This window comes from Podarcis tiliguerta, assembly GCF_965153285.1.
Source record: "Podarcis tiliguerta genome assembly, chromosome: 17".
NCBI classification, from domain to species: domain Eukaryota; kingdom Metazoa; phylum Chordata; class Lepidosauria; order Squamata; family Lacertidae; genus Podarcis; species Podarcis tiliguerta.
This window is the reverse complement of record NC_139550.1, coordinates 28,987,008-29,014,244: the sequence shown is the minus strand read 5'-3', so window position 1 is coordinate 29,014,244 and position 27,237 is coordinate 28,987,008. Positions and strand designations below refer to the sequence as shown.

The 27,237-nt window shown below is 42.5% G+C and overlaps 1 protein-coding gene across 2 annotated transcripts in view; it reads left to right on the top strand.

Annotated features, from left to right (window-relative positions):
• Positions 1–4,161: 4,161 nt before the first annotated feature.
• Positions 4,162–27,237, top strand: part of TRPC4 (transient receptor potential cation channel subfamily C member 4) — a 59,739-nt gene continuing 36,663 nt past the window's right edge. For both annotated transcript variants that reach the window (XM_083419640.1, XM_083419639.1), the window contains exons 1-2: positions 4,162–4,626; positions 15,488–15,892. In XM_083419640.1, the coding sequence (XP_083275766.1) occupies positions 15,515–15,892 (378 nt within the window). In that variant the 5' untranslated portion in view covers positions 4,162–4,626; positions 15,488–15,514. The remainder of the gene's footprint in view (positions 4,627–15,487; positions 15,893–27,237) is intronic.

Sequence of the window (27,237 nt, the reverse complement as noted above, 5' to 3'; positions counted from 1 at the left end):
AACTGCTAGGTTGGCAGGAGCTGGGACAGAGCAATGGAAGCTCACCTCATCACGGGGATTTGAACTGCTGACCTTCTGATTGGCAAGCCCAAGAGGCTCAGTGGTTTAGACCACAGCGCCACGCGCGTCATAGTGCATGTGTTAATGTAGGTATATTTCATGAGAACACAAGAAGAGCCTACTGGATCAGGCCAATGGCCGATCTAGTCCAGCATCCTGTTCTCTCATTAGCTAACCAGATGCCTGTGGCAAACATAGTTTGTTTATATAGGCAAACTGGTTTTTGCTTTTGTTTGCTGTAAAAGAAACAGAAATGGAACACAGCAATCAAAGCATGGTGGGGGGAGGTTGTAGTTTCTACCTGCCCCTCCAAACCTAAGTGTAATGGTTCTAGGGGTTGCTCGTGCGTAAGTTGCCATTACTCCTGGCTAGGTTACCTGGTTGAACCCTTTCTGTCTGGACAGCCTCAAATTCCGTGGCTGCCTCAGTCGCTGGCAGAATCCGTCAGTGGGCGTTTCTTGAACCTCTTCCAGCATAGAAGCTGTTTGACGCCCAGTCTTCTCCTACTTTGCCTGTGCGGACACGCAAAGTGGGTGTGGGCAGGGGAGTACCCGTGCCCTCTCCGCTGGTCTCCGGCGAAGAGTCCTGGAGCCACCTCTCCGATTCCCCCATCTGCCCCCCTTCTCCACTGGTGTTACGCTGATTTCCTTCCCCAGCGGATGGGCTACCTCTCTCCCTACTGGGACCCTCTCCACCATCCCTCTGGAGCCTCCTCTCCACCTCCAGCTCCGATGGCAGTTCCCTGACACTAAGGGATCCCGTTAAAGGGATCCAGGAGTTGCCTATGTCCATATGCTCAGATGAGGGCTGGGGCTTATAGCATTTCTCAAGGCAGCGATCTCTGCAGGGGTCCCCTTTTTTGATGTAAGTCTTAGGCACTCCCGTGCTTGGATTGACCTATGGCATCACTTCCGGCAGGGGGGCAGAATTAATGGTTATGCCAAACCTCTTTCATCTGTATTCAATAAAGTTGTGGCCTTATTCAATCCAAAGTCAAGTGTGTGGCATCCTTATTCTATGCAGTTAGGGTGGTGGGAGGCATGAAGCCTTGGCATGCAAGTGAGAAAGCTTCATGGCTGGGTGGGGATCTCAAATCCTTTTTTTTCCCCCCAAGAGAAAAAGAAAAAAATGCTTTTGCTTTTAAATGATTACACTGCTTGCTTTTTAACTTTTTAAATCTTGAATTTATCCAAGCATTCTAAACAGACGTGCTGTAAATCTTAAGTCATTTTTTTTACCCTCTCCACCTGAAATACCATGCCTGGTCTTGCAATGAATGTAGTATTGCCCGCCGAACAATATAAGGTGAAAGACCTGCAGTAATGTAACTCATTTACAAGTTGAACCTCATGAAACTTGAGTTCCTTGCATGAGTTGGCTCTGGAAGAGAGAATGGCTTTCGTGCCTTTAACAGCTATGTGGCTGCCAGATATTAATCAGAGTAAGCCCTTTGTAGTACGGAACTACAATTATAGGGAAAGCTTCACCTGCTGATATTCTATCTGTTGGGCATCTTATGACTTGTGTGTGACTCCTGATTTATTTTTTTATTTTCCCACTTGTGGAAGAGGGTACAAATTTGCCTGTGACATACAGTATATGCAATTTTATGCAAATGTGGGTCTTCTTTGGCAAGTGTAGACTGGGCCCAGAAAACCCTTGGCTACATGGCCTGCCCTTTGCTAGACAATATTCCACCCAGCGCTGGAAGAAAAATTCAACTGTCAGTACGGTCACTTTCTGTACACTGAATAAGAGAGGTAACCATCTTGTCCTTTTTTCAGGTAGCAAAATATCTTGAGCCATCTTTTACCTATATGGAGAGTGTGTGCATATGTGTGTTTTAATCTTATCAATGTTCCATTCAGTGCTGTTTTTCTGGGGGGTATGCAGGGGTAGGCATGCCCCTAAATATTTTGTGAATCTAAGTTTGGCCTCACAGAGGGGCAGTACTTCAATAAGAGTTTAGTACCCCTAAACTTTTTTTTAGAAGAAAAGCACTGCTTCCATTGCTTTTTAAACGAGACCCCCACCTTTATGTTTTCAGTGGGTCTTATTTTCATCTGTAAGCCACCTTGAGTCCCTGTCAGGGGGAAAAGGCGGGATATAAAGGAATAACATTAACAACAACTAGGGCCCGCTCAATAAATTTTGGCACCTGAGGCGAGCTGCCAAATGGCACAACCTCCTGCTAGCCATGGAAGAAGGGGTGAGCGAAGATCTACCTCAGGAACAAAGGGGGGAATAAAGACCTACATCGAGGAACAAGGGGTGGTTGAACGAGCAGCGGTTTCTGTTTGCCAGGAGGCCATTTAGGCAGTCGCCTCGCCTCGCCTCACGGGTGGGCCGGCCCCTGGCACCACCAGCTCTAGCAGCCTGACGGCGGTGCCAGGCTCAGGGGCAGAGAGCTGCCACCCTTCACCTTCCGGGGGCAACAAAGCTGGCATCTCCCACAATCACGCCGCTGTCCAGGAACTGAAAAGTTCCTGTGGAGCGTCACCTTGCCAAGGTAGCCAGCCACCTCAGTACAGTGGTACCTTGGTTCTCAAATGCTTTGGTACTCTTTTGGTGAGAGAGACACCCAGCTCTACCTCTCTTTTAAATAAGAACCAGTGAAGGCGGTGAATGTCCTGCATGAGTGCCTGGAGGCGGTTGGAGGATGGATGGCGGCTAACAGATTGAGGTTGAATCCTGAAAAGACAGAAGTACTGTTTTGGGGGACAGGGGGCGGGTGGGTGTGGGGGACTTCCTGGTCCTGAATGGGGTAACTGTACCCCTGAAGGACCAGGTGCGCAACCTGGGAGTCATTTTGGACTCACTGCTGTCCATGGAGGCATAGGTCAAATCTGTATCCAGGGTGTTTGTCTACCAGCTCCACCTGGTACACAGGCTGAGACCCTATCTGCTCGCAGACTGTCTGGCCAGAGTGGTGTATGCTCTAGTTATCTCTCGCTTGGACTACTGCAATGCGCTCTACGTGGGGCTACCTTTGAAGGTGACCCGGAAACTGCAATTAATCCAGAATGTGGCAGCTAGACTGGTGACTGGGAGTGGCTGCTGGGACCACATAACGCTGGTTCTGAGAGATCTGCATTGGATCCCAGTACATTTCCGAGCACAATTCAAAGTGATGGTGCTGACCTTTAAAGCCCTAAATGGCCGTGGCCCAGTATACCTGTAGGAGCATCTCTACCCTCATCATTCAGCCTGGACACTGAGATCCAGCACTGAGGGCCTTCTGGCGGTTCCCTCATTGCGAGAAGTGAGGTTACACGTAACCAGACAGAGGGCCTTCTCGGTAGTGGCGCCTGCCCTGTGGAACGCCCTCCCATCAGATGTCAAGGAAATAAGCAGCTATCCTATTTTTAAAAGACATCTGAAGGCAGCCCTGTTTAGGGATGTTTTTAATATTTAATGCAGTATTGTTTTTAACACTCGATTGGGAGCCGCCCAGGGTGGCTGGGGTATATATTATAAATTATTATTATTATTATTATTATTATTATTATTATTATTAACTTGGAACTCAAACACTGCAAACCTAGAAGTGTTCTGTTTTGTGAACCTTTTTTCGGATGCCGAACATGCTCCATTTTGAGTGCCACACTGCCGTTTTGAGTGTTACGCTGAGGTCTGTCTGTTTTTGCTATTTATTTTGTGCTTTTGTGGCTCCTTTTTTTGTGACTGTGTGGAAACCAGTTCAGCTACTGATTGTGTGACTGCAGTACATTGTTTATCGCTTCCATTTTATGGATCAATGGTCTCGTTAGATAGTAAAATTCATGTTCAACTGCTGTTTTAGGGGTGGTTTTCCAAAGTTTGGAACGGATTCATCCATTTTGCATTACTTTCTATGAGAAAGCACGCCTTGGTTTGGGAACGCTTTGGTTTTGGAACAGACTTCCAGAATGGAATAAGCTTGAGAAGCAAGGTACCACTGTAAAGGCATGAGGGGGAAAGGCCCTGACTTAAGAACGGCGGAGCCCTCGCCGGATCGCCCTGCCAGCTACTACCGGTTGTAAAGTCTGCGTTCCCTCAGGAACCTAGAGGGGGCGCGCGGAGGCGAGGCGCCAATTCCCGCCTTTCCCAGGTGTGTGTGTGTGTGTGTGTGTGTGTGTGTGTGTGTGTGTGTTCGTGCCCGCGCGCGCTCTTGCTGGTATCGGCAGACTGAGGGAGCCAGTCGGGGAGAAACCTTCCTCCGTCTGAGGCGAGCGGCGTTCCTTGTGTGAGGGGAGCCGAAAAGGAGCTTCTCCGACGACGCTGCCCGCTCTGCCGGAGCCGGCGTGGGTGGGTGGGAAGGATCCCCCACGCACGCCCACATCCCGCCTCGCCAACCCCGGAGAAGCCGCTGCTCTCTCCCGGTCCCCCGCCCGGACTCATCTGTTGCGCCGCGGCGAAGCGGCACCTCCGCCGGGGGGAATCCTGAGGAGATCCTGAGGGGAGCGCCGGGCGAAGGCGCCTCGGGGTGGCCGGCGAGAGGACTTGAGGGAGAGAAAGAGAGAGACCTTCGCTGTCTTCGGGAAAATGCGGCTGCCTCGCCGAGCCTGCCTTTCCTTCTCCCGCCCAGTAAGTTCTCCCCGGCTGGGTTGTTGTTTTATTTTGTATCTCTAGAACGGCTTTTATTATTCTTAGGGGGAAAAGATTCCTGCATTGCGGGGTTGGACTAGATGACCCTCGGGGGTCCCTTTCCAACTCTTCTGTGGTGATTATTCATAATCGTAGATTATTTTTTTTGGGGGGGGGGGAGGCAACCACCACCTCGAAGCGGTTTTAAAGCAATCCGCAATGAAACATTGCCAAAGGAAAGTCAAATGGGAAGTACTGTATAGGTTTTCCATCACTTAGCACCCGGGGTAACTTTTTCGTGCCCTGGCGTGAGAGGCGCTTATAAGCTTTAGAAAAGGGCTATTTCTCCCCAAGAAGAGGGGGTGAAAAAGATGGTGTGGGTTAGGGAGACCCATAACTTGGAGGGGCAAACATGACTTTCTCTTCCCCCCCCCCACCCCATCCACCCAATGCTGAGGTCCAGAGGAACTTAAAATCCTCACAAAATAAGAAGGCGGGTTGTGGGGTAGAGAGGGAGGCATTGTTATGACTCTCTTTGAAGGCTTGCAGAAGGGTCCCTTCACACGTTGCAGCAAAAAAGACCCAGGCCTGTGTCTCCCCTTTCCGGGCTGCCTCGTTTCTGTCAAATTATTTCTGTGTTTGTGAACGGGTCCAAGCAAACACCGGCCTTTTGTGCCTCAGCCAGTTCTCTTGCGTTTCCCCCCCCCAGACATAGGAGCGCCTTTTAAACACTATAGAATGGAACATAGGAGAGAGGGTCATCGGTTTTGCTAGGTGGCAAAAGAAAAAAATAAATGACAGCACTTTTAATCCTGTTTATATTGCTGCCAGTGAGAGAAGTTGTTCCCGTTTTTTCAGATGTAGGACTGAGGTTGTAAGACAGTGATGTGTACGGTCAAGAGCCGGTTCATGCATATATGTGTACATCGCTTGAACATGTGTGAACTGTACTCAAGGCTGTTTCTTTTAAATCTCACGCAGAACCAAGATGTGTCTTGGTATTTCACTACTAACTTGTCAGTTGCTGTTTTTTTTTAAAAAAAAAAACAACAGCTATCTATAACTTTGCAGTTCTATCCTGTCAATAAAAAAATTGATTTGTTTCTCAAATCTACTTGCTAGATATGAGCACGGCAGTAGCACTAAAGGGAGAACATTACCCTATTGTACAGATGAGTAGCCTTGGTGACCAATGCTGCTCCTTTTGATTTTACCCACATCATCATTGGATGAATTTGAATAGATTGGTTCGGTGTTATTGATTATGCAGAAGAAACACGGTCCTGTTCTGTAGAATTTCAACTTTTGCTTAACATTTTTTCTGTCTAGAAATGGATGAGAAATGAGGGGGAAATACTCAAAGTATGGTACAAAAGCATTAGTCTGAATTGGTTTATGAGGCAATACGTTCATCAGAGAAGGAGAGTGGAAACATGCAGTGATATCTGGAAAGAATTTTGGAGAAGTGAGGACCAACAGAAAAATACTGTGCTGTATTGAGTTAACATGAAATTTAATCATAATTATTGCAATCAGATTTTGATTTTTAAAAAACTGATCCGATTGAAACCTTGTTTTGTAAAATAAATGAGAGAATGAGGTTCGGAGCCCCGTGAAATTCACCTTTCTTCCTTAGCCCTTTCTACATGAATCTGGCGGTTCATTTGTTTAAACCTGGGCCTGTTCTTATCACATAATGCAAGACTTGGGAGGGGGACGTACTTTTAAGTGCAGGTGGTCATATAGGTGAGGGGTTCTGAACTCCCCTTCCCTCCTGCAGCTTATGTTCCTGCTCCCTTCCACAGTTGGTCTCTGATACCAAAAATGATCCTGGCAGTGCCTAGAGGCAGGGGCGAACTTCAGTCTTTCAAATTTCAGTGGCACGCCAAAATTTGGCATCCCTTTCCATTCTACCCATGCACTACATCATAGTTGCTAAACCCTTTGGCATCCCCTTTGGCTCAGTGCCCAATGCGGCGGAACTACCCTAAATATGTCTCTGCTGGAAGAACTGCAGGGAGGTAAGCCATGGGCAAAGGGGGCACTCAGCTGCCCCTTACAATCTTAAAATTGGGCCCTCACATTTTTATTTACCATTGCTTTAAAAATGGTTGTGCTACTATCACCTGCAGTTTGAGACTGCTTTTCAAGGTTAAACAGAAAGACTTCACATTTTCAAAGGTTCTTGTGAACTTTGAGATTACAGTAAAAAAAATCTTTTTCAGTTCTGAAAAATCAAAGTTGATAGGAGCCAGTTAAACACGCAACAGATCTTAAGTAGAATATTGCATCATTCAGCCCTTTAGGCTTGTTCTTTTTCAGTTTGCATATAAAGCCAAGTGCTACAGAAGTCTGCAAGCACAGAAAAGGAGTCAGGGAAGAGAAGAAAGTGAGAGGTTGGTTATATGGCAAAGAACTGTGGTGAGAGGAGCAACAGACAGACTTATATGGTAAACCTAGTGACTGAAGGAATTCATCTGTGCATTGTGTTCACTTTTGTAAGCTCCTAGATGGTCCGGCTAAATTACAGGCACCATGAATTGAAAAAGAAGTAGCTGGCACACCATAAAATAGGATAAATCTGGACAAGATGAATTTCAGAACTATGGAATACACTACTGGGCAATTTTGATTTTTACAAGCACTGCCTCCACTAGCATCTCCTTGATTGATTCCCAGCACACCTGGCAACCAAAATATATTTAAAAGAGACAGTGAAAAAATGCTCAGTACTGTATTTAAAAATGGCCACTCCAGAATAAACTTCTTACGCCAGACAGGAATATTAAAGCAAGAGAAAGTAAGAAAGTACAGAGAGTGCTTATCATACACACCACAAAGTTAGATGTGTGTGGCACCCCACGAAGCCTCTTGGGCTCCCTAGGGTGTAGATAATCTCAGAAGCTCTTTCCTCATCCAAGAATTCCTTCCCCATGGAGGGAACATGCCCAGCACATCTGAAGGCTCAAATGTATACTAAAACTAAATCAGAGACACATTTACCCCAGGGAAGTTAGCAAACTGCAGAACAAAGAGAGACTATGAGCCCAGTCCACAGAAGGATAGGCATACCAGAAAGCAGTGGGATGTGGAGTGAGATGACTCTGTGGTGGTGGAGCAAGGTTTTGGTTAGGGCTCCCTTTACCTTTTACTATAATCATTATTTAACACTGAGGATTCCATTCTCAGGGGGTGATCCTCGATTGTGTCCACATATCAGAAAATTGGACACTGTCCTGGATCCCATTTAGGAGGTGTACCAGATATAAGGCAACATCACCAAAATATATGTAAACTTCACTTGTAGTGAAGTGGGGCTTGGGGATTTATGCGATTTAAGAGCTTGTGGCTCAACTACTGGGCTGCACCAAAGTCCATTTACCAGAATTTTGAAGAAGGGATTTAGGTCAGTTTAGGCCTTTAGGAATGAGGATTTTTGTCAGCAGAGTGGACAGTTGATGATGATTGAATGTGGGCAGTTGAAGCCCCTCCGGAAATGCAAGCGTCTGCTTCTCTAGGTTCCCCCCACCAAAAATGGACTAGACTTTAACTGATCTTGAAACAGAACCTTACGTTTTGCAACTCTGTGGAATTGCTGCGAAATAGTGGTTGAGTAGTTGCAGAGTGAGCAAACTTCCCTTGCTGATGACAACCACTTGCAGAATGAAAGTAGAAGGTTGCAGAAGAGGCTGGGCATTGTACTACTCATCTGATGAATTCAGTAGATCCTGGGTAAACTTCTTGTATTTCATCCTATTCTGTTAGAATCCCTGCTCTCCAAACAAAAAACTTGTATTGCCTGTGAAGTCAGGCCAGCCCTGACAGAGAGTTAAGACAGGCTTCTTTGGAAGAGGGCATCACCTGCAATGACTTGCGGGAAGCTCTTGGTACGTCTGAGTTATTCCCCAGAATTAGAATAGGGCTTCAGGCCCAGAGAATATTTTTCTGACTGTAAGAAAATAGGTTCAGGGTGCATTCATTAACAGTGGTGGGGATAAAGCTTGTTTAGATGTAAAGTATTATTTTCATTGCAGGAGTTCTTTTTCTGTGCTTCTTATTTATTCAAAGCAAATATAATCTTGACACCAGCCCAAACTTGCTTATAAGAAAAAGTTGTGATTCATTATAGCTTGCCATTTGTCAAAGAACACTGTCTAACTGGAAATTCTTCTGCAGCAACTCTACTTAAAACTATTTAGAACTATGCTGTGCTCATGTGTAGCTCCTGTTCATTTTAAAGCAGCTTGCATTGGAAAGCTTCATGCTGAATTGGGACAATAATTCTTAGGAAAGCATTTGCTCAGTATTGGCTCTACTGTGTGCCACCACTCTGAAATCCTGCTTATCTCCCATGACCCAGTCACTAAAGGACCAAACTTGTGCTGAGAATGCTGTTTGAGGATGGGAGCTTGATTTCAATTCCAAAATCCACTTATACCACGACATGTGCAAAAGAAGATTAAGTGGTGCCACACAAAAACAATTATCTTATACTATAAAGACAACAACAGAAAAGAACCACATGTGACAAAACTAGCACATAGACATAAAAACATATTCATCTCTCTTCTTCCCACCCACCAGCAGCAGCACTCTTGTGAAATCAACACTAATATTTTATTTCATGGAGGTTTTCTGTGGGTGGGTGGAGGATGGCTCTACTTAGATAAAACATATCCTAGCCTGCTTTTTATTTGCTACTTCAGATTTTCATTTGTTTTTAAAATATGGTTATATTCTTTGTTCTGCTGAGTTTAGGGAGGTACGGACAAGCCTCAATCCATTATGATATTCATTTGCACTTTCATCTGGTATTTTCCACTCCGCTGCAGTTGGCTTAATTTGCACAAGTCCATGTTTTGTTTCATCATTTGCTGATGCAAAAATATATGTCTACTTAATGAATAGTTATAACAGACAGCTTGTCTCAGCCATTAACAGATATTTGGATTAACTTCCTGGCATGTTCCCTTTCAGAGTTCATAAAGTGGCTAATAGCCCATCATAAATCTAACTATGGCTGCAACCTAACTATGTCTACTCAGAATTAAGTCCTATTGCATTTAGTGGGGTTTACTCCTAGATAAGTGAGGTTGGGATTGCAGCCACTCTTGCTACTTTGGTTTCACAGTTCAGTATATACTTGTCATCCTATCTCATTTTCCTCACTCAGATATCAGAGAGGGACAGTTTAATTATAGGTCAAGAAAGCTTTGGAGTGGGGAGGAAAGGAACTGCAAATTCAATATTTTTGTAAGCCACTTCCTGGCTTACAAAAATATATAAATAAATAAATAAATAAATTTTGCTTTTGAAACCAGGTTTTAGGGTAGTAAAAATGGGTGGTCAAAGCCAGATGTTTCTTCCCACTTTGATAAAAAGCTAGAAATTTAAGGTAAAGCAGAAATAAAATCCACAGGTAACAGAAGGGTTCATTATTGACTCTCTGCAGCAGCAAAAAGAACGAAACCTCAACAGCAGGGTAGAAGATCAATCTATCCCAGTCTTGGATGAGCTGGCTAAAATCTAATCATTAAGAGGCACTAACTTTTGCCCTGTGAAAAAAGTGGAGCAGTTGAACACAAATTTCAATTAAAATATTCCAGTGAATCAAGGCAGATGCCTGGAGTGTATAAGACCCCCTTGAATAAGCAAAGCATGCAATTCCCACATAGCTTCAGAGGGGCAAAGCCCGAACAGCCTGTAAGATAACACAAGTTTCAAAGCAGTATTCATAAATTAAAGAGTGAAGTGGCTAGCTGAGCAGAAGTTGTGATACAGCCCATTTTACACAACTGTTGTTGGTTACCCCATTATCTCACAGCTCCTAAGTGGCAAGTGGTTCCTTAGTCCAAAAAAAGGCCCCGATGCCTGAGAAAAGGCCTAAACCTTTGAAAATGCAAAGTCAGGTTCCTTATACATAGGAGCACTGTAGGGATCCCAGGTACACAACTTTTTTGAAGGCAACTGTGCTAGCCTCTGCCAACTGAGCCTTTGTGGAGAATAGGTAATTACATCCAGAACAAAAAAGCAAGGGGGAACAAACAAAAAGGAAATCTCATTGCAGGGAAAAAGAAAGCTGTTTCAAAATGGGAGCCTTTTTATCAGCTCCTAATACTCTTTATAAGGGTCACCAGTGTATGAACCACTGTGGCTGAGTGAGCCCTATTCATACATGGTAATTGCTGGCATACCAAACAAAGCTGGTAAAAGGCACTCTAAGCTGTTGAAGCCACCTGGACCTCAGGCAACAAAGATTAATCCAGGAGCACACTCAAGCGACATATCTGGTCCTTCAGGGAGAGTGCAACCCTGTCCATAACAGGTAGCTGACCTGTCTCAGACCTGGAAACCATTTACCCACAAGGCTAGTTTTGCTTCAGTTTGTTGTTGTTGTTTAGTCATTTAGTCATGTCCGACTCTTCGTGACCCCATGAACCAGAGCACTGTCTTCCACTGCCTCCCGCAGCTTGTTCAAACTCAAGTTCATAGCTTTGAGAACACTGTCCAACCATCTCGTCCTCTGTCATCCCCTTCTGCTTGTGCCATCAATCTTTCCTAACATCAGGGTCTTTTCCAGGGAGTCTTCTCTTCTCATGAAGTGGCCAAAGTATTGGAGCCTCGGCTTCAGGATCTGTCCTTCCAGTGAGCACTGCTTCAGAGACTTAAGCACATAGCAGGGGGAAATTACTAGTACATGTTATCATGTGAAGTTCAGTGGCATTGGGTTACTTTCCAACAAATTAGTTGGTTTAGAATAATAGTGATAAATCTCTTTGGACCTGAGAGTGTATATTTAATAAGGGATGAGTATCTTTTGAAAGTTTGCCATTTTAGCATATTTTAACAGGTTTCAAATGCTGGTTAGAATGATTTAATGATTTGTGTATTATGCAGTTACTAACCATCTGCAAAGCTGAAAAAATGCATATAATATTTGAAAGAAAATGTCACAATTTGTCATTAAAAATTTGGCACCGAAAAGTTTGACCAACTGTTAAAATAGATCATTTTCACTAATGATAAAATCAAATACACTAAATTCCTTTTGCATGTGTGCGTGCACACACACACACACACATACACAAACACTTTTAGACAAGAAATACTTTTTTCCAGACTGATTCTTTCACAGAGTTAAAATGTAACCACTTCTGAAAACTTCCAAATTATTATTAATAATAAGCCCCACTTGTTTATTTACTCAATAAGAACTCCCCACTCCACCCTATTGTATGAATTCTGTTTACTGCAGCTGAGAGACTTGCTTGCAATTTAGTGCTTGATTTAATGAGGTCTGCCAGGATTTACAAAGCCATTGTATTTTGCAATACGGTATGTGCAAACTATCATTTTGTACAATGCAATCACTGTCTTTTAGATTTTGTTACTTTATAAGTGCTTCTATAATAAAGCCCTTTAGTGAAGCTGAGGCCTTGCTTTTCTGCCATTACATAAAGCACAATTAAAAGGGAGATGTCATATGACTAGTGACAGGTAGTGGGGCTGCTAGGAGGTCACAGGGGTGTGACCAAGTTGTTCTGTTTTTCTCCCTATCCTTTTCACTTGCAAAGATACTGTAGACACTTAAACATTGCTGTTTTACAAACTGTTACGTTGTTGGCATCTGTCTGTCTTGGGACACAGTGAAGGGTGCACCTTTGTGGGTGAGGTCAAGCTGTTGGAAGGTCGCAGCACCTACTGTGGCTGTAGAGACCACTATGGGAGAGACAAGTTTTGTTATGGCTGGGGCACATGAAGGCATCCGTTTGTGCTGCTCTAGATGCACTCTGGTGTTTCTTCTCTCTGAGCTCCTCCCAGCGGTCATTCCTCCTCTGGTCACTGCTGTTAATTCATGACTTGACTGCCTGTTTTCAGGCACTGTGGTCTTCTGCAAGGGATTCCCACATGGCAGGGTTGATGAAGGTTGCCCACCTTCATGTCACGTTTGCAGACATCTTTGTGGCAGAGAGTTGGTCTGCCAATTGGCCTGGTGCCAGAAGCCAGCTCCCTGTAAAGCATGTTAACACCTTACTAAACTGAAAGATAACACATGGTCCCATTGGGTTGCCCTACTTACTCACCTAGCAGCCACATTCTGCACAAAAGGCAGCCTCCAGACTGTCTAAGAGGGTGGCTTCAATAGAGCACATTGAAGTAGCCTAATCGAGAAGTCACTTGAGTGTGGACAGCTGAGGCCAGCCTATACTGGTTCAGGAACAACCAAAACTGAGGAAACAGCCTAAGCTGACATAAGCACTCCTGACCACAGAAGCCACTTGAGACTCCAGTGACTAACTGGAATCCAGGAGTACTATGATCCTGTTCCTTCAGGGGAAGTGCAGCTTCTCCCAATGTAGGTTGTACGTCTAATTCTCAGACATGGGAACCACCCACAGGACCAGGATTCAGCCTCATTTTATTGGTCCCCTTCCAGCGCTTCACTGCTTCCAGGCACTGGTCCAACATCTTCCAAGCCTCTCCTGATTCAGATTGAATGGAGAGAGAAAGAGCTACATGTCATCAGCATGTTGATGGCGCCATGTTCCAACTCCACAGATGACAGATAACAGTTTCATATAGCTGTTGAATAGCATAGGAGAGAAAATGGACCCTTGTGGGAGCCCATAGCTCAAAAGGCACAGAACCAAGCAACAGTATCCTAGTACTATTTTCTGGTGATGACCCTGCAGGTAGGAGTGGAACCAATGTGATACAGTGCCTCCAATTCCCACCCCTCTGAGTCATTCCTGAGTCAAGACTCAAAGGGAATTTTCCTCTCGTGCCTAGAACATTTTGGTGTCATGCTACATGTGTGTATAAGTTAGGGTCTAATAAACAAATGCAAGCTACATTGGGCTCAGATCATGTTTCCAGGGTTCTGTTAGCAAGAAGGGATATTTATCCCAGTCATTGACGGGAAGCCACAAAATGCAGATGTTTCCCTCAGATTTGTGAGTTAACAACACCTGCCCACACTTACTTAATTGGCTTGTTACTTTGCAGATATTCTGATTGTCATACAACATTAAATACTGTCTAACATTTTCACCAATATGTTGTCTTTTGAGTCTTCTTACACGGTGTAGGGGGGGAAGAATAAATCCCTTTACATGGCTGTATGACAGAAATGGATTCAGGTTGTAGCTCCAGTGCAGGGGGATGAATGATCTAGGCGGCTTGCCTTTAAGGACCCTTACACCAAACTCAGACTGCTTCCTTGGTAATGAACATGGTGTATTCAGTTGTGTTCTATAAAGGTCATTGCAGGCCCATGCCTCTCTCTACTGATATGAACTTGCCACCCTTTTAGCATTCAAATCAATATGGAATAATTATGGGGGCATGTCATTCACAGGGTCTTCCTCATAGACTTATTTCCTTATCTGAAATGGTCTGCATTAGTTCCAAACTACAGTCCTTCCTAATGCAATGCAAGTGTTTGTTATTATACAGTATCATCAGTGTGTGTGGTGTTTTGAATATTGAAAGAAGGGAGATAACAAAGGGAATTGATGGAAGAGATCAGTATAATGAGGATGTGCAATGTAGTCTAAAGGGTTCAACAAAAAAAGTTGGGGTATCATGGAAAACTATGCTGTAATTGTGATTAGTACTGGGTAATCTGAAAGCTGTAAGAGAATGCATAGTGGTAAGCAAGAAATGTGATGGAAGAGGCTGCAGAAGGAACTCACAGTAAAGAGGACATATTCTAAGCTATAGTATTTCCTTGCATTAACATTACCACCGATTCACCTTACTGCACAGTCTCTCTCACCCTTTCAACAGATGTTCTGCAAGATATCATGGCCACTTAAGAGTCCCAAATTGTTTTGTTTTAAATGGCCAATAATGTTTTTGAAAATGTGTAAGATTGATCATTCAAAAACAACATCAATAATAACCTTTTCATTTAAAACATTGCACAGTTCAGATATCCCTGCTGCACACACACCTGTTTTTCATTCTAAACAAGAAAAATTATTATTGTGGAGTTTGGTTTGAGTTTAGGCCCATTTTTCTATTATATTAGTCTTTCAACTTCATTCTGTGGTTTCTGGCCTCATTTAAAAAATGACACTTGAGGGAACAAAGGAGAGCAAAATCATAACAAGCTTCCTTTGCTTTTGAGATGCAAGCGAAATGTTTCAGAATTATGTTATTTTCAGTCTTTATTTTTTAGGAGGTAAAAAGATTGCCCTGAGACTACACAGAATTTGAGGAAAGAAAGGTTACTGTGGTAATGGCCAGGTGCTTTCCTTTTAACAAGGCCAACTTTAAAGGATATAAATTTAGAGCAACAGCATCAGTACCAGTCAGTAGATATTTCAGTACATTAATGAAATGATTTCAAGTGCCTCCCAATAGAATCCTAAACTACAATATGGAGCAACCTTGCAATGCTTGAGGGCCTAAATGCAAACCTTATGTTGCAGTCCCAACAAATATCGACTACACGATGTAAGACTTGGGCTTTTGTTTGGTTCTGAATTTTTCTTTGCAAGAAAAATGTTTGTATTTTCAGGCAAAGGCCACCTGAGTTAACTCTGCATAATACTTATCAAATACTGTTCTTGGTTAAGCTCTCTGGCTGTCTTAGGTCTATTATGTAATTCAATTAAATCATATTAATTCATCTATTGTTTTTCAATAATATTAAGATAATACATAATGCTATGTACATAAATTCATAAAACCAGTTAAGCTTCTTTGATCTAAGTATTTATGCAGTTTTTCGTCTTCCTGTTGCTAAACATGAACACAGCCATTTCTGTGAAATTCCATTGCTATAATAATAGTGTACTCGCTATATTGTGCTCCAGGAATGTTCAACTGATGTGCGTTCTCTTTTCTATTGCAGAAAGACATGGTTAGGCTGGTGTGAACTATGGCCCAGTTCTATTATAGAAGAAGCGTCAGTGCCCCTTACCGAGATCGAATCCCGCTACGCATTGTACGAGCTGAGTCTGAACTCTCACCTCCTGAGAAAGCGTATTTGAATGCTGTGGAAAAAGGAGATTATGCCAGTGTGAAGCAAGCCCTGGAAGAAGCAGAGATATATTTCAAGATCAATATTAATTGCATTGACCCCCTTGGAAGAACGGCTCTTCTTATTGCAATAGAAAATGAGAACCTGGAGCTCATAGAGCTACTTTTGAACTTTAACGTCTATGTTGGGGATGCTTTGCTACATGCCATCAGGAAAGAGGTAGTTGGAGCTGTTGAGCTGCTGCTAAACCACAAGAGGCCCAGTGGGGAGAAACAGGTATTTTCCAATGGAAGCTTTTTGTCTGTTGATAATTGCTGCTCTAAGTCTCTGTATGTGTGGAGAGGGGGCGATCCTTTTCAGGATCATGGTTGGTGTAGAAAGGCTTAAACCTCCTCCCATGCTGCAGGAAATTAAGGGAGACTGTGCCTTGAATGTATTTTTTTTTTTAAACAACCCAATTACCTCATGTGGATGCATCATATGGTTAGGCCTTTGAAAGGTTTGTATTCCTAAGCTGTTCCCAAAAGGCCAGTTGTAAAGATCCTAACCCTTAGTGGGAGACAGCCGTGCAGTAACTGAAAAGCACCCGGAGGGATGCATCTGATCCCTGACTTAAGGTTCCTATGTGATAACTAGACACACATAACTGACATACTTGTCTAATTAATGCATGAAAGGTTTTAGACCAAAGAGGAAGCTGTCCTGCCAGGCTCAGCTCACCTTTGGAGGAACTAGATTATCAAGCCTACTGTTCTCTCCCAGCCTACCTAGGAAGAAGAGGTTTTGAGCAGGTTTCTACAGCTGAGACCACATGGCTCTTACAAGCCATTACTGTGTTCCAATACCAGTAATTAGGAACCTATACCACTGTAGCTAAGCCAAATTTTACTGCCTGTGCAACTCTTTCTGAATGCTGTATGGAAAAACACATGAATCTGACCTTTGGAGAGTTTGTAAGTAAATCATTTTTAACTTACCAATCGTGTGGCCTTTTTCTATGTTAAGGCAAGAATTTTGGAACTCACAAGGACAAATTTTAAAGGTCTATTTCCATGATTTGCTTTGCTGCATATTTTGTGTTTTTAAATCTCTTTTTGGGTTCTCTCACCAAAGTGTACTTGCCCCAGACTTGGATCTTGGCAACCAGAAAGTCTCCTTTCTATATACAGTGGTACCTCAGTTTACGAACTTAATCCGTTCCAGAAGTCCATTCTTAAACCGAAACCGTTCTTAAACTGAGGCACACTTTCCCTAATGAGGCCTCCCGCCGCTGGTGCCCTTTTACCATTCGGCTTCCATTCTTAGACCAAGGTAAAGTTCCCAAACTGGACACTACTTCTGGTTTTGTGGAGTTCGTAAACCAAATAGTTCGTAAACAGGGCTGCTCTTAAACCGAGGTACCACTGTACCTATATTTTCCCTTGCCACCAGCAGTTCCCAAGCCCTTCTTTAGAGTATCCAGTATCCAACATTTGTCCAGGTCCCTTTGTGCCTCTCTGTTCCTACTTCTGATGAGAATAGTTTAGATGTCAGAGCCAATGAGGCAGGAGGAGAGAAGAGGCTTAATATGCAGAAGTGGACAGCCTGCTGTGCCACAATGTGTGTATCCAGAATGGCAGTAATATCATAGGAGAAGAGTGGAGGATTATAGTAAAGTGTTATGCACAGCTGATAGGTGCTCTACTCCCTGAAATGTTGAGAAAGGTGTGGTGAAGGCAGATTGGTAAGTGAGATTACTGCAAAAAGTAGCTCTGAGGCAAATGCTGCTCTGTGTCAGTCAGAAACACTGGGAAGAGTCCTAGCAAATAGAAAATCCGAGCATGTATAAAAGGCAAGAGAGATAATATAAGACCTGCACCCCTGAATGATGTGCTAGAACATTTTTGTGTAGAGATTAGAAATAGATGTAAGTTTCTGGTCTTTTCTTGTCTGCTTTAATTTTCATACATTATCAGGGCACTGTTAAAATATTGAAATGAACAGCATATTGAAATGTCTGGGGGCATTTCACAATGCATAAGGTATCATTTAATTACACTATCTTGTTCTCATTGTGGATTCAGTAGTGAAAGAGAAGTAAAACGTATAATTCATTTCTTCAATAGCATAATGAGAGCTCATTGTTGTATTGTGAAAGCATTCAATGTATCATCCCTGTTTTTGCACTGCTGCAATGCTATGCAGTCTGAATGAAAGGGAATAATCAATTCCCCTTTGGAATTCTCTCCCCCCCCCCTTTATTATCTTTCCATTTTTGGAAGAGAGAACAGGAGAAATCTCTGTATCCTCTTCTAAATATTATTCATACAGAATACTACATTGCTTGTTTTGTATCCTGTAATTTCAGACCTCATATATTCTTCTGTGACTCAAAATTCCAGTAATAATTCTATATAAGTAAAACCTCTCCCTAAGAAAGAACCCAGAATGAACCTTACCAAAGCTGCAAAATTCCTGAATCATGTTGTTGTTGTTGTTGTTGTTGTTGTTGTTGTTGTTGTTGTTTTTACTGTCTTTTACTTTTTACTTTGCTCTGGAGTTATGAATGGACTCTGTATATGCCACAATTCCGCAGGAGTGCAGGAAGAGCTCAGAACATGACATTGAACATATAATTTCTTTATGAAATCTCAGAAGCTAGGAGGAAGGACCAATCTGAATAATAATTCCAGTAGATGGAAGAGGGGCTTGAATTATGTAAAAACAGCAAACATTGCAGAATACATTATGCATAAGAGAAAATATACAAATATATTAATTTGCTTATTTAATACATAATATAAAATCCAACTTTCCTTGGGGCACAGTTTGGATTGCAGAAAGTTATTTTTTTTAAAAAAATACTGAGTTACATACTTCTCGGTGCACAGAAACGGCAGATAATTAAACTTAGTACAAAGCACATAGCTCAATTCAGCCAGTTAAGCACATTTAAATCATTCCAGTTGGTGCATTAATGTGTGTTTACATGTCTTCCATTGACATCAGACTGACATATAAATGCTTGTATTTGTCTGGATTATGCCCATTTTTTTTTAGTAGGATGGAAACAAACTATGAAACTTCTCTCATATGAAATGCATTCTGAACTCCACAATCCTTATAAAGGATGGACCACTCTCTCTATATATTTCCATCCCTGAAAATTACAGCTCCAAGGTTTCAACCAATCTTAATCTTGCCTGGATATGGCATATTTTGGATGCATAAGTCCGACTTGTGTGAGTGAAAAGGGGGAAGCGTCTGTTTGTACCTGTGGTCTGTGAGAGGTGTGTGTGTACAAAAGAAATATGAATATGTTAGCGGTGTGTGTGTGGTCTGTGTGGGAGATACGCACTTAGGCAGAGAGAAAGGGAGAGATGTATGAGTGATATGTATATACTGTATATGACTAAGTGAGGCATGGATACATCTGTGGTCTGTATGTGAGTAGTGAGTGTGCATGAGGAGGTCTGAGGCTCCTTGTAGCGTGGATCCTGGAGCAGCTGCTGTAGTTGCACCATTATAATCCAGCTCTGATTTAGTCTCACACTCAAAGTCATGCAGCTTCTCTATGTATAGAGAAGGCTCCCTGCTTCAGGCATTATGCTGAATGCAATGGCAGCAATTATGGGAGCAGGAAAAGCAGTATGAATTTGAGCATGGGGCTAAGCACATGACCCTGAATGCCCCCTGAACACACTTTCCTTCTATCTGAGAGTAACATGACTCCTACACACTTAATTCATATCAGCAACTCCCCTCACAGGATATGTGTGTCATCCTTCAAACTTCGTTGGTCAATGTTAAATAGATACTTGCATCAAGGGACCATCTCAGTTAGTTTTCTATATGGCCAAATAATGCTTTGTTCAGAGTTTGATTCTATAATGTCTCTGGTATGTAGCTAGATAATTAAAGAAGCATGCTAAAGTTGTAACAAATGCCGCTCTAGAAAAATTAGAACTGGTTCATAGCAAGTGCACATAGAAATGGTCTCGGGAACAAACATCCAAGACCAAAATAAGTTAAAATACTTCCCTTCACAAGCAAGAATAACTCAGAGTTCCAGCACAAAGAATGACATGCAAATAGTAGCAATATATCAAATCACAACATATAAACAACACAGAACAAGGCTTTGCAGAACTGAGACACTTGATCTTTACAACAGCTTACCTATCTGAGTGCAAACAAGTTTTGAGTTACTCAGAGAGCTAAAAATTTGTTCAAAGGTGATATATATATTGCACAGTTTGATGTGTACAAGAATGTCTGATTTATTACACATATCATTATTTATGTTCAGAGTTGATTGCTGGCTAGTGCAACTAAATGAGAGAAGGAGGCTATGTAAATCAAAGCCAAAAAAAAGGATATCAGGCTATATCAAAATACTGCAGTAAATCCCAACTATGAAGTGAGCTACATATTTCCATATATCATATATACTTTTAAGTGTTGGGTTTGGGCTGTCTGGCACTCCTGAACCCAGTGTTAAGCTTCTCTCTTCCCAATCAAGCAACAAAGCCTAGAAGTCCTACTTGCTGTTGTCACTTTCAAATTTCAGCCTTGTTTGTCCCATCCTTATTAATGGTGGGTGAGGGAAAAACAACCACTTTGTTCTCCATATGCTCAGTTGTCCTTTGTTGTGTGGTTCCCAAGTGCAAACCCCATACAAGGGATTTTGACAGGTGGGCAGCTCCACCTACCTGCCAACTTTGTCCTGCAAGGCTGATACTGATAAGGATCAGGCCCTTCAAACCAAAAAGGTTCCCCACTGCTTACGCTGAACAAAATAATTTGATTTGTTGCAAACTCTAAGAAACAGTAGTGAATTGGGCTCGGAACATGAACAAGTAAGTAAAGTGTTGAGGAGGTTAGCTCACTTTTCAGTGACTATTTGGTTCAGGATACATTATGGATATCTGTAGGTAAACAAAACAACACAACACAAAACAAAACCTTGCACTCCATAGAGAGCTGGGCTGAATGTTAGTAAGTTTCAATTTCTTCCAAAACAAAGACACCATCCCAAAAAATAATTTGGAGTAGAATAGCCACATTTTTTCCATTCACTTTTGATGGAGCATCTGCTTAACAGCTCCAAAATAGATGCAAAATTTATTCAGATGTAGATAAACTATTGCACTGTTTTCTTGGCCCATAACATTGCTCTAATCATTTCCTTCTCGGTGACTTATAGCTCCCTTCTAGAAATCAACTTTTGCACTTTAACCCTCCCATTTGAGCGTAGTGCTGATAATGCCAAGGTCATGGGTTTGATCCCCATATGGACCCTCTACATATACCTGCATTGCAGGGGGTTGGACTAGATGATCCTTAGGGTCCCTTACAACTCTATAATTCTGTGATTCTATGGCTCTTTTCAAATAGCATTGCCTTTATAGCCATTGTCATCTACTACCTCATAAGCTGCAATGTGGGGAGGAGAAAATTATGAATGGGAGTAGCACTACGGTTTCTCCCTTGCTACTTCTGCTGCTTTGGTACCATTTTACTCCTTGGCTGCTTCATTCGCTTTCCTGTATTGCTCACACGAAGGACCACTGCCAGTCAGGGATTAAATAAAAGTGCGTAATGCCACAATGGGTAAATACACACTGCATTATTGTTTTGTATTTTATTATTGAAAACTTTTAACCATTTAAAAAAGATTTCTAGCCACCACACAGGCAATCTGTTGGGTCACCTTGCCCCAAATTCCTTGCTCTGAAGGACTCCTGGCCCTTTCTCAGTGAGACAGAGGGAAGAGGGAGCTTGGGGCCAAGGTACAGCCAGCACAAATGCCACATTAGCCACAGCAAAGCACTAACTTTCCAGGGTGTGTGTGAATAAACAGGGTGATGGCATTGATGCTACCTGCCTCAGGCAGACATTCAATGTTTTGCACCAGCTCTGATCTGCAGCTTTGCTCTGATAGACGCCACAGACTTTGTAGAATTATACTTCCTTCAAAATGTGCAAAAGCAGCCCCCTTTCTTGTTCTAATAATAGCTATTTATTCCCCTGGGTGGGTGCAAGATGGAGAGAGAACAAACAAAACTCAGAAGCATTTGCAGTGATTAAGGTGCTGCACTACTTTGCAGTGGTCTGTACTCCCATGGACTGTTCCATCTTTGGCTGTGCTGCTGCAATGGATCAACTGTTCCGGGGATGTTTTCCAGTCACTTGCTTCTACGGAGTGTTATTTCTATGGAGAATTTCAAAGGCACTCATCTTTCATGGAAACACTGTCCAAACCTTCCCAGATTGCTCGAGCCCAGATTTATTATTTATATTTAGTGCACATGATCCTGGATTTCATGACCCTGAACCTGAACAACAGCCAGAACCCTGGCACAAAGGAGGAGGAAGGAGCTAGCTCAAGAAGACCAGTCATGTAAGCAGTGAAGATGCTGAACCCAGCATCAGGCCCTGACACAGAACCTGAGCTGAAGTTCTGTGCCAGGCTTTGGGAAGCAGGTGTAAGACTCTGACAGGGTCCTAGAGCCCTCTTGCTTCCTTCTCAAAGCTCAGTAAGTGTTTGCCCAGCTTTGGGAAAGGAAGCAGGAGGACTCCAAGACCTTTACTGGGAACCAGTGGCGCTGCGCTAAAACCACCTCTACCTTACATCAGCTGTAAAGAAGCTGAAAAAGCTGACATGATTAGCCTCTTAGCTCATTATTAATGTTCATGGAAGAAGCCACAGAGAGAGAGGTAGAAGGAATGCTCTTTTATAGTCTGCATCTCTGGTTGTTTTTACTTTCCGGACTGTTTTATTGTCGAACAAAATGAACAAGTTATAAGGTGCTAGAAGATCTAGCTATCAATTAGTGTTCGTATTTTCAGCGAACAAACTAACTTTCTATTGATTTTACTATAGTTTAAATGCCATCTAGTGTTTAAATGAGGCATTTCATTTTTGAAAAGATCTTTGTATAAATTAAATCCAAGTCACTAAGGCCAATCTTTATAATGTATTTTGCAGCTATTTCAATTACAACCTATTTTACAGTTTATGATTGGGATTATTTTGCCCTGTAGCATTAATTACCTTTTTTTAGCCAATAAGTCACTATTTATGATAAGTACTTTGCCATATGACCTGGTTTTATTATTTTGGATCTCTATGAAGTTTTTAGTATGACAGAGCCCAGTTTTTTCTGCAGCAGCATTAGAAGTTCTATTCTGAAGGCCCTGGATGGATTTCCATCTAGTTTGTTATCACAACACAGATGACTCCTGCATCTATTCTGTTAAATTATCACTTCATCTGTTGCCCAAGCTGCAACACTACATTAACACCTGCAATATTGTAACACTTTGCTACACAAAACTGCCACTAGCAATGACTTGTTAGCCCTCTTTGATAGGTGAGAGTACAGCAATTTGGGCAATGCCCAAGTGGTTCAAAATTTTAATCCCATCTTGGCCACACTTCATTGTGTTAAAATGTGTAGCTTGCCCCCACATGTCTGCCAGCCAAGATCCATTTAGGCAGAAATAGCAGGGCGTCAACCTGGGGTCTTTTGCATTCAGAGTTTATGCTCAGTCATTGAGTTATAGACCTTTAGAATCGCACTGTGCCATTAAAATTAGTGACTCATGTCCTGCAGGCATGGTTGGAGTCAGTTCTGGATTGACCCAGAAGAAAAGGTTCAAACAAGCTGGTTCAGAATATTGTATTCAGATGCCTATATTTTCTCCAGTTGTCCATTACTTTACTGAAGTATTCCCAACTGGTCTTCTTTATTACTTTACTTTTAAATCTACCTCTCTTTCCCCCCTGCCACTAAGGCCCTCCAAGCAGCTCACAATAAATATCTACATAATGTTACACACTACCCCAGTCTCTGAGAGGTGCAAGATTCCAGGGGTCCAGGGTCTTTGTTTCCTTTGGAAATGAGACACAGCGGAGACTTTGTGGTGTGCTTTTGATATATGGCATATATATATATATAAACTATATATAGTTTATACATATATACAACCTGAGGCTATGATGTGGATTGGGAGGGGGCTTCCAGCATTGCACTTTAAGAGGGTCCTGTATCTCCCATTGCTGCAGGCTTGGATTCAAACTGTCAGTTCATATTGTGTTCTGACCGTCCCCCCTTCAGGTTGCCGCATTTAACAGACTGCAACCACTTTCCCCCCAGGTCACATAATCACCCCGCAATCCTGAACTCAGCTCTGCTATTACTCCATGGAACGAGGGGCTCCATCCCCTTGCTGTCTGGCACAGCCTATATCTTCCTAATGGCTCTTCACCTTCCCTTTGTTCTTCCTGATGGTTCTTCTCCCAGGTGATTTCCTGAATGGGAAAGCTAGTTTGGCCTATATTTTTCCTAAATCCAGCATCTGGCAGCCCATTTCAATACTCCAAGCATTGTTTGAACTCCCAACACCAATTAGACCCAGCAGCTATTAGACACAGGCATTTCGGGGAGTCAAAGCACCCACAAACCCATCACAATAACAACAAAAACCCAGTAAAATACAAATCCATTCAGCAGGAAGATAATGTTACATCCATTTGTAAAATCCCTACAAAATCCCTTGACCTACTGTTCTTATTTTTGAAGATGGGTCAACAACATTAAATAGAAAATTAGCAACTTTGGAGCCAGTCCTCATTACAAATTAAACAGATTCCTTATTCAAGGGCAACATAACAATGGTTTCTATAGTGGTGAAAAGCACAGCTATGATGAAGATTATCCACTAGTTGGCCTCCTGATGAATATGCATTATTTTTGGAATTCAATTATCTTCTCTTTGTTATGCTTTTCGCACATCCTGCTGGCAACTGGAGTTGTGATAATGTAAGAAATTAACTACTTTGCATGTCAAATATTGCCCAGCTGATCACACATTATTTTCCCCTTGACAGAATCCGTTTCATGTGGCAAAGACAGCAAACTTAGGGCATATACCAACATGTCTGCAGTAGCAGGGTTTATTTATTTTTTATTTTTAAAGAGAAAATGAGGGATGTGTATATTCACATGTAAAAGAGGAGATGAGTGCATGCCAGGAATCTGAAAAAGCTGTAGAATATGCTAGACTGCTGTCGAAAGTCATGCCCAATTACCTGGAACAGGGGTTGCCAACTTTTTCTGGGCAAAAGGGCACATTAGGAATTTTGACAACAACAAGAAGAATCTTTATTACAGCCATAGGACAGTGAATTTTGTCAAAATGTTGTAAGTCACCAAGTGGCTGTCAGAGGCATGGCATAACACAAAATGGCTGTCATGGGAATGTGATGTAACATAAAATTAGAGTACACTTACTCCTGCTGTTTCACTAACCTACAGACAGCCTAATGTTTACTGCAGAAAGTTAGCTGTGTTCTGCTGGTCCTGATTGGGGAGATCACACAATATGGATTTCACACACAAACCCATGAGCGCGTGCACACACACATGCTGTTGCTGTCTGATAACAAGGATCATTCCCTAGTACCAGGAAATATACATGAAATGGGTGCTCTGCCAGCAGTGGATTTAGAACAGTTCAGGCAATTCCCTCTCGCAAGGCACCGAGCTGAGGGGGCACAAAACAACAATAACAATATTGCCTATATTTACATGGGGACCTACTGAGAAGATCCATAAAAAAGCAACTCTACCAAAGGAATTATTGCAAAAATAAGAAATATTTGGGTGTGAGTGCACAAGATTTTGTCCTTGCTCAGGACCCCATATTACCAAAGTCTGCCCCTGACATCACATGCACATGACAAGGCCCCCAATGTCGGTTGGAACTCGGTGCCTCTGATGTACAACATCCATCAACTGAACTTAACCTTCTCTAACTGAACAAGCTAACAAACAGCCTTGCTTTTAAGGTTCTATTAATCTTACAGATACAGTAACATAGATCATGCTGTACGTCAGCAAAGGGGTTGCAGAACAGGAGAGAGAAGGCATAGAAACAGGGATGATCTATGTAGAAGGAAGAGTTGAGAAAAGCTAGTAGAGGGGGGAAGAAGGGAAAGGGGTGAAAATGGGGGTGCAAAGAAGGTGGGAAAAAGGGAGTAGTAGACACAAGAATGGGTGTTGAGATGAAATCAGGGTCTGCAGAATAGGAGGGGATGGTGACTTCATAATTGGGCAGAAGGTGAAAAGGTTGGTTAGTATTCATCGCAGTGTGCAAGAAGAGGAAGATGCAGGAGATCACCATGAAGGTGGCTTGTGTACAAGAGGTGGGGGTGTTGCACAAAAGGTGAGGAAGAAGGAGGGATGGGTTGGTGGGGCAATAAAATAGACATGGCTTCACAAATGGGCTTAAGAAGGTGAAAAGCAAGCATTACAGTTGCATGGGGTGAGAAGGGCAAGCCCTAGGGGTTTAATGCGATGGGGAACGGCAAGAGAATTGGCAAGTGGAGTTGACAGGCATGCGATCTCTAGTATTAAATAAAAATTTATCTATCCTCATCAAACCTGACTTCTGAACTGTCAGGTTTATGAAATAAACTTAACCCCTTGTTATATTCATTAGATATCTGCCAACCTTCTGCAAATTTATCTTGCCTTAGCCTTTTTTAAAGTGATGTCCAAAAACATAGCCACATTAATAATTTAAAAAGCAGCTGGAGGACAGTTAGTGGCTACTAGCCAGAGAATCTAAATGAATCAATATGCTCAGAAACAGTATACCTCTGGTGCTACTTTTGAGGATGATTACCAGAGGAAAATACTTTGAAAAAAATAGAAATGAAGAAATTTAAGATTATTATTATTATTGTATAGGCACAGTAAACAAAGAGAATTTTCTTCCAAAAGAGCCCTACATTTGCTAATCAATTAAAGGCTGATTTGCACAATACAGTGGTACCTCGGGTTACAGACGCTTCAGGTTACAGACTCCGCTAACCCAGAAATAGTACCTCGGGTTAAGAATTTTGCTTCAGGATGAGAACAGAAATCGCGCGGCAGTGGTGCACTGGCAGTGGGAGGCCTCGTTAGCTAAAGTGGTACCTCAGGTTAAGAACAGTTTCAGGTTAAGAACAGACCTCCAGAAGAAATTAAGTTCTTAACCTGAGGTACCACTGTATATTTTTGGCTACATGAATCAGCTGCAGTATATAGTTGAAACTGAATAAATGCAGATGTAGACTGGGCAATTATGCATATGGTCAGAAATGATTGCTTTAATCTTAATGGCATTTTTCCTAACCACCGTGAGAAATTGCTGCTGAGCATGTTACCTGATGCACACATAATACAGATGCCCACACAGGCTCCCTCCATAATTGGGATTACCCTCAAATCAGCTTCCACAACCATCTTGGAAATTGCTAGAAAAATTGCAGACACCTTGGGGTGAAAGACTAAAGCCTTATATGTGTGCTTCTGCAGAAATAATGGCACGAGGGAGAACTGGGACAACATTTTGAAGCTCCACCTCCCTCCACCATGTCATGTTCTTGTTTTCAGCCCTTCATGTGCTTGAGGGCAGAATTGTGAAATGGGGCACCTCCTATATTCTTAGAGGTTCCCTCCACAGTTTAGAACCCCTGCTTTAGAGGTTTGTCCTCCAACTCACGGAGGGCTATAAACAGGGCAAAAGGGATGCACCAGGGACTGAGGCATAACTCTGTGCCCCTGATCTCCCTTATCATGAATACCAAA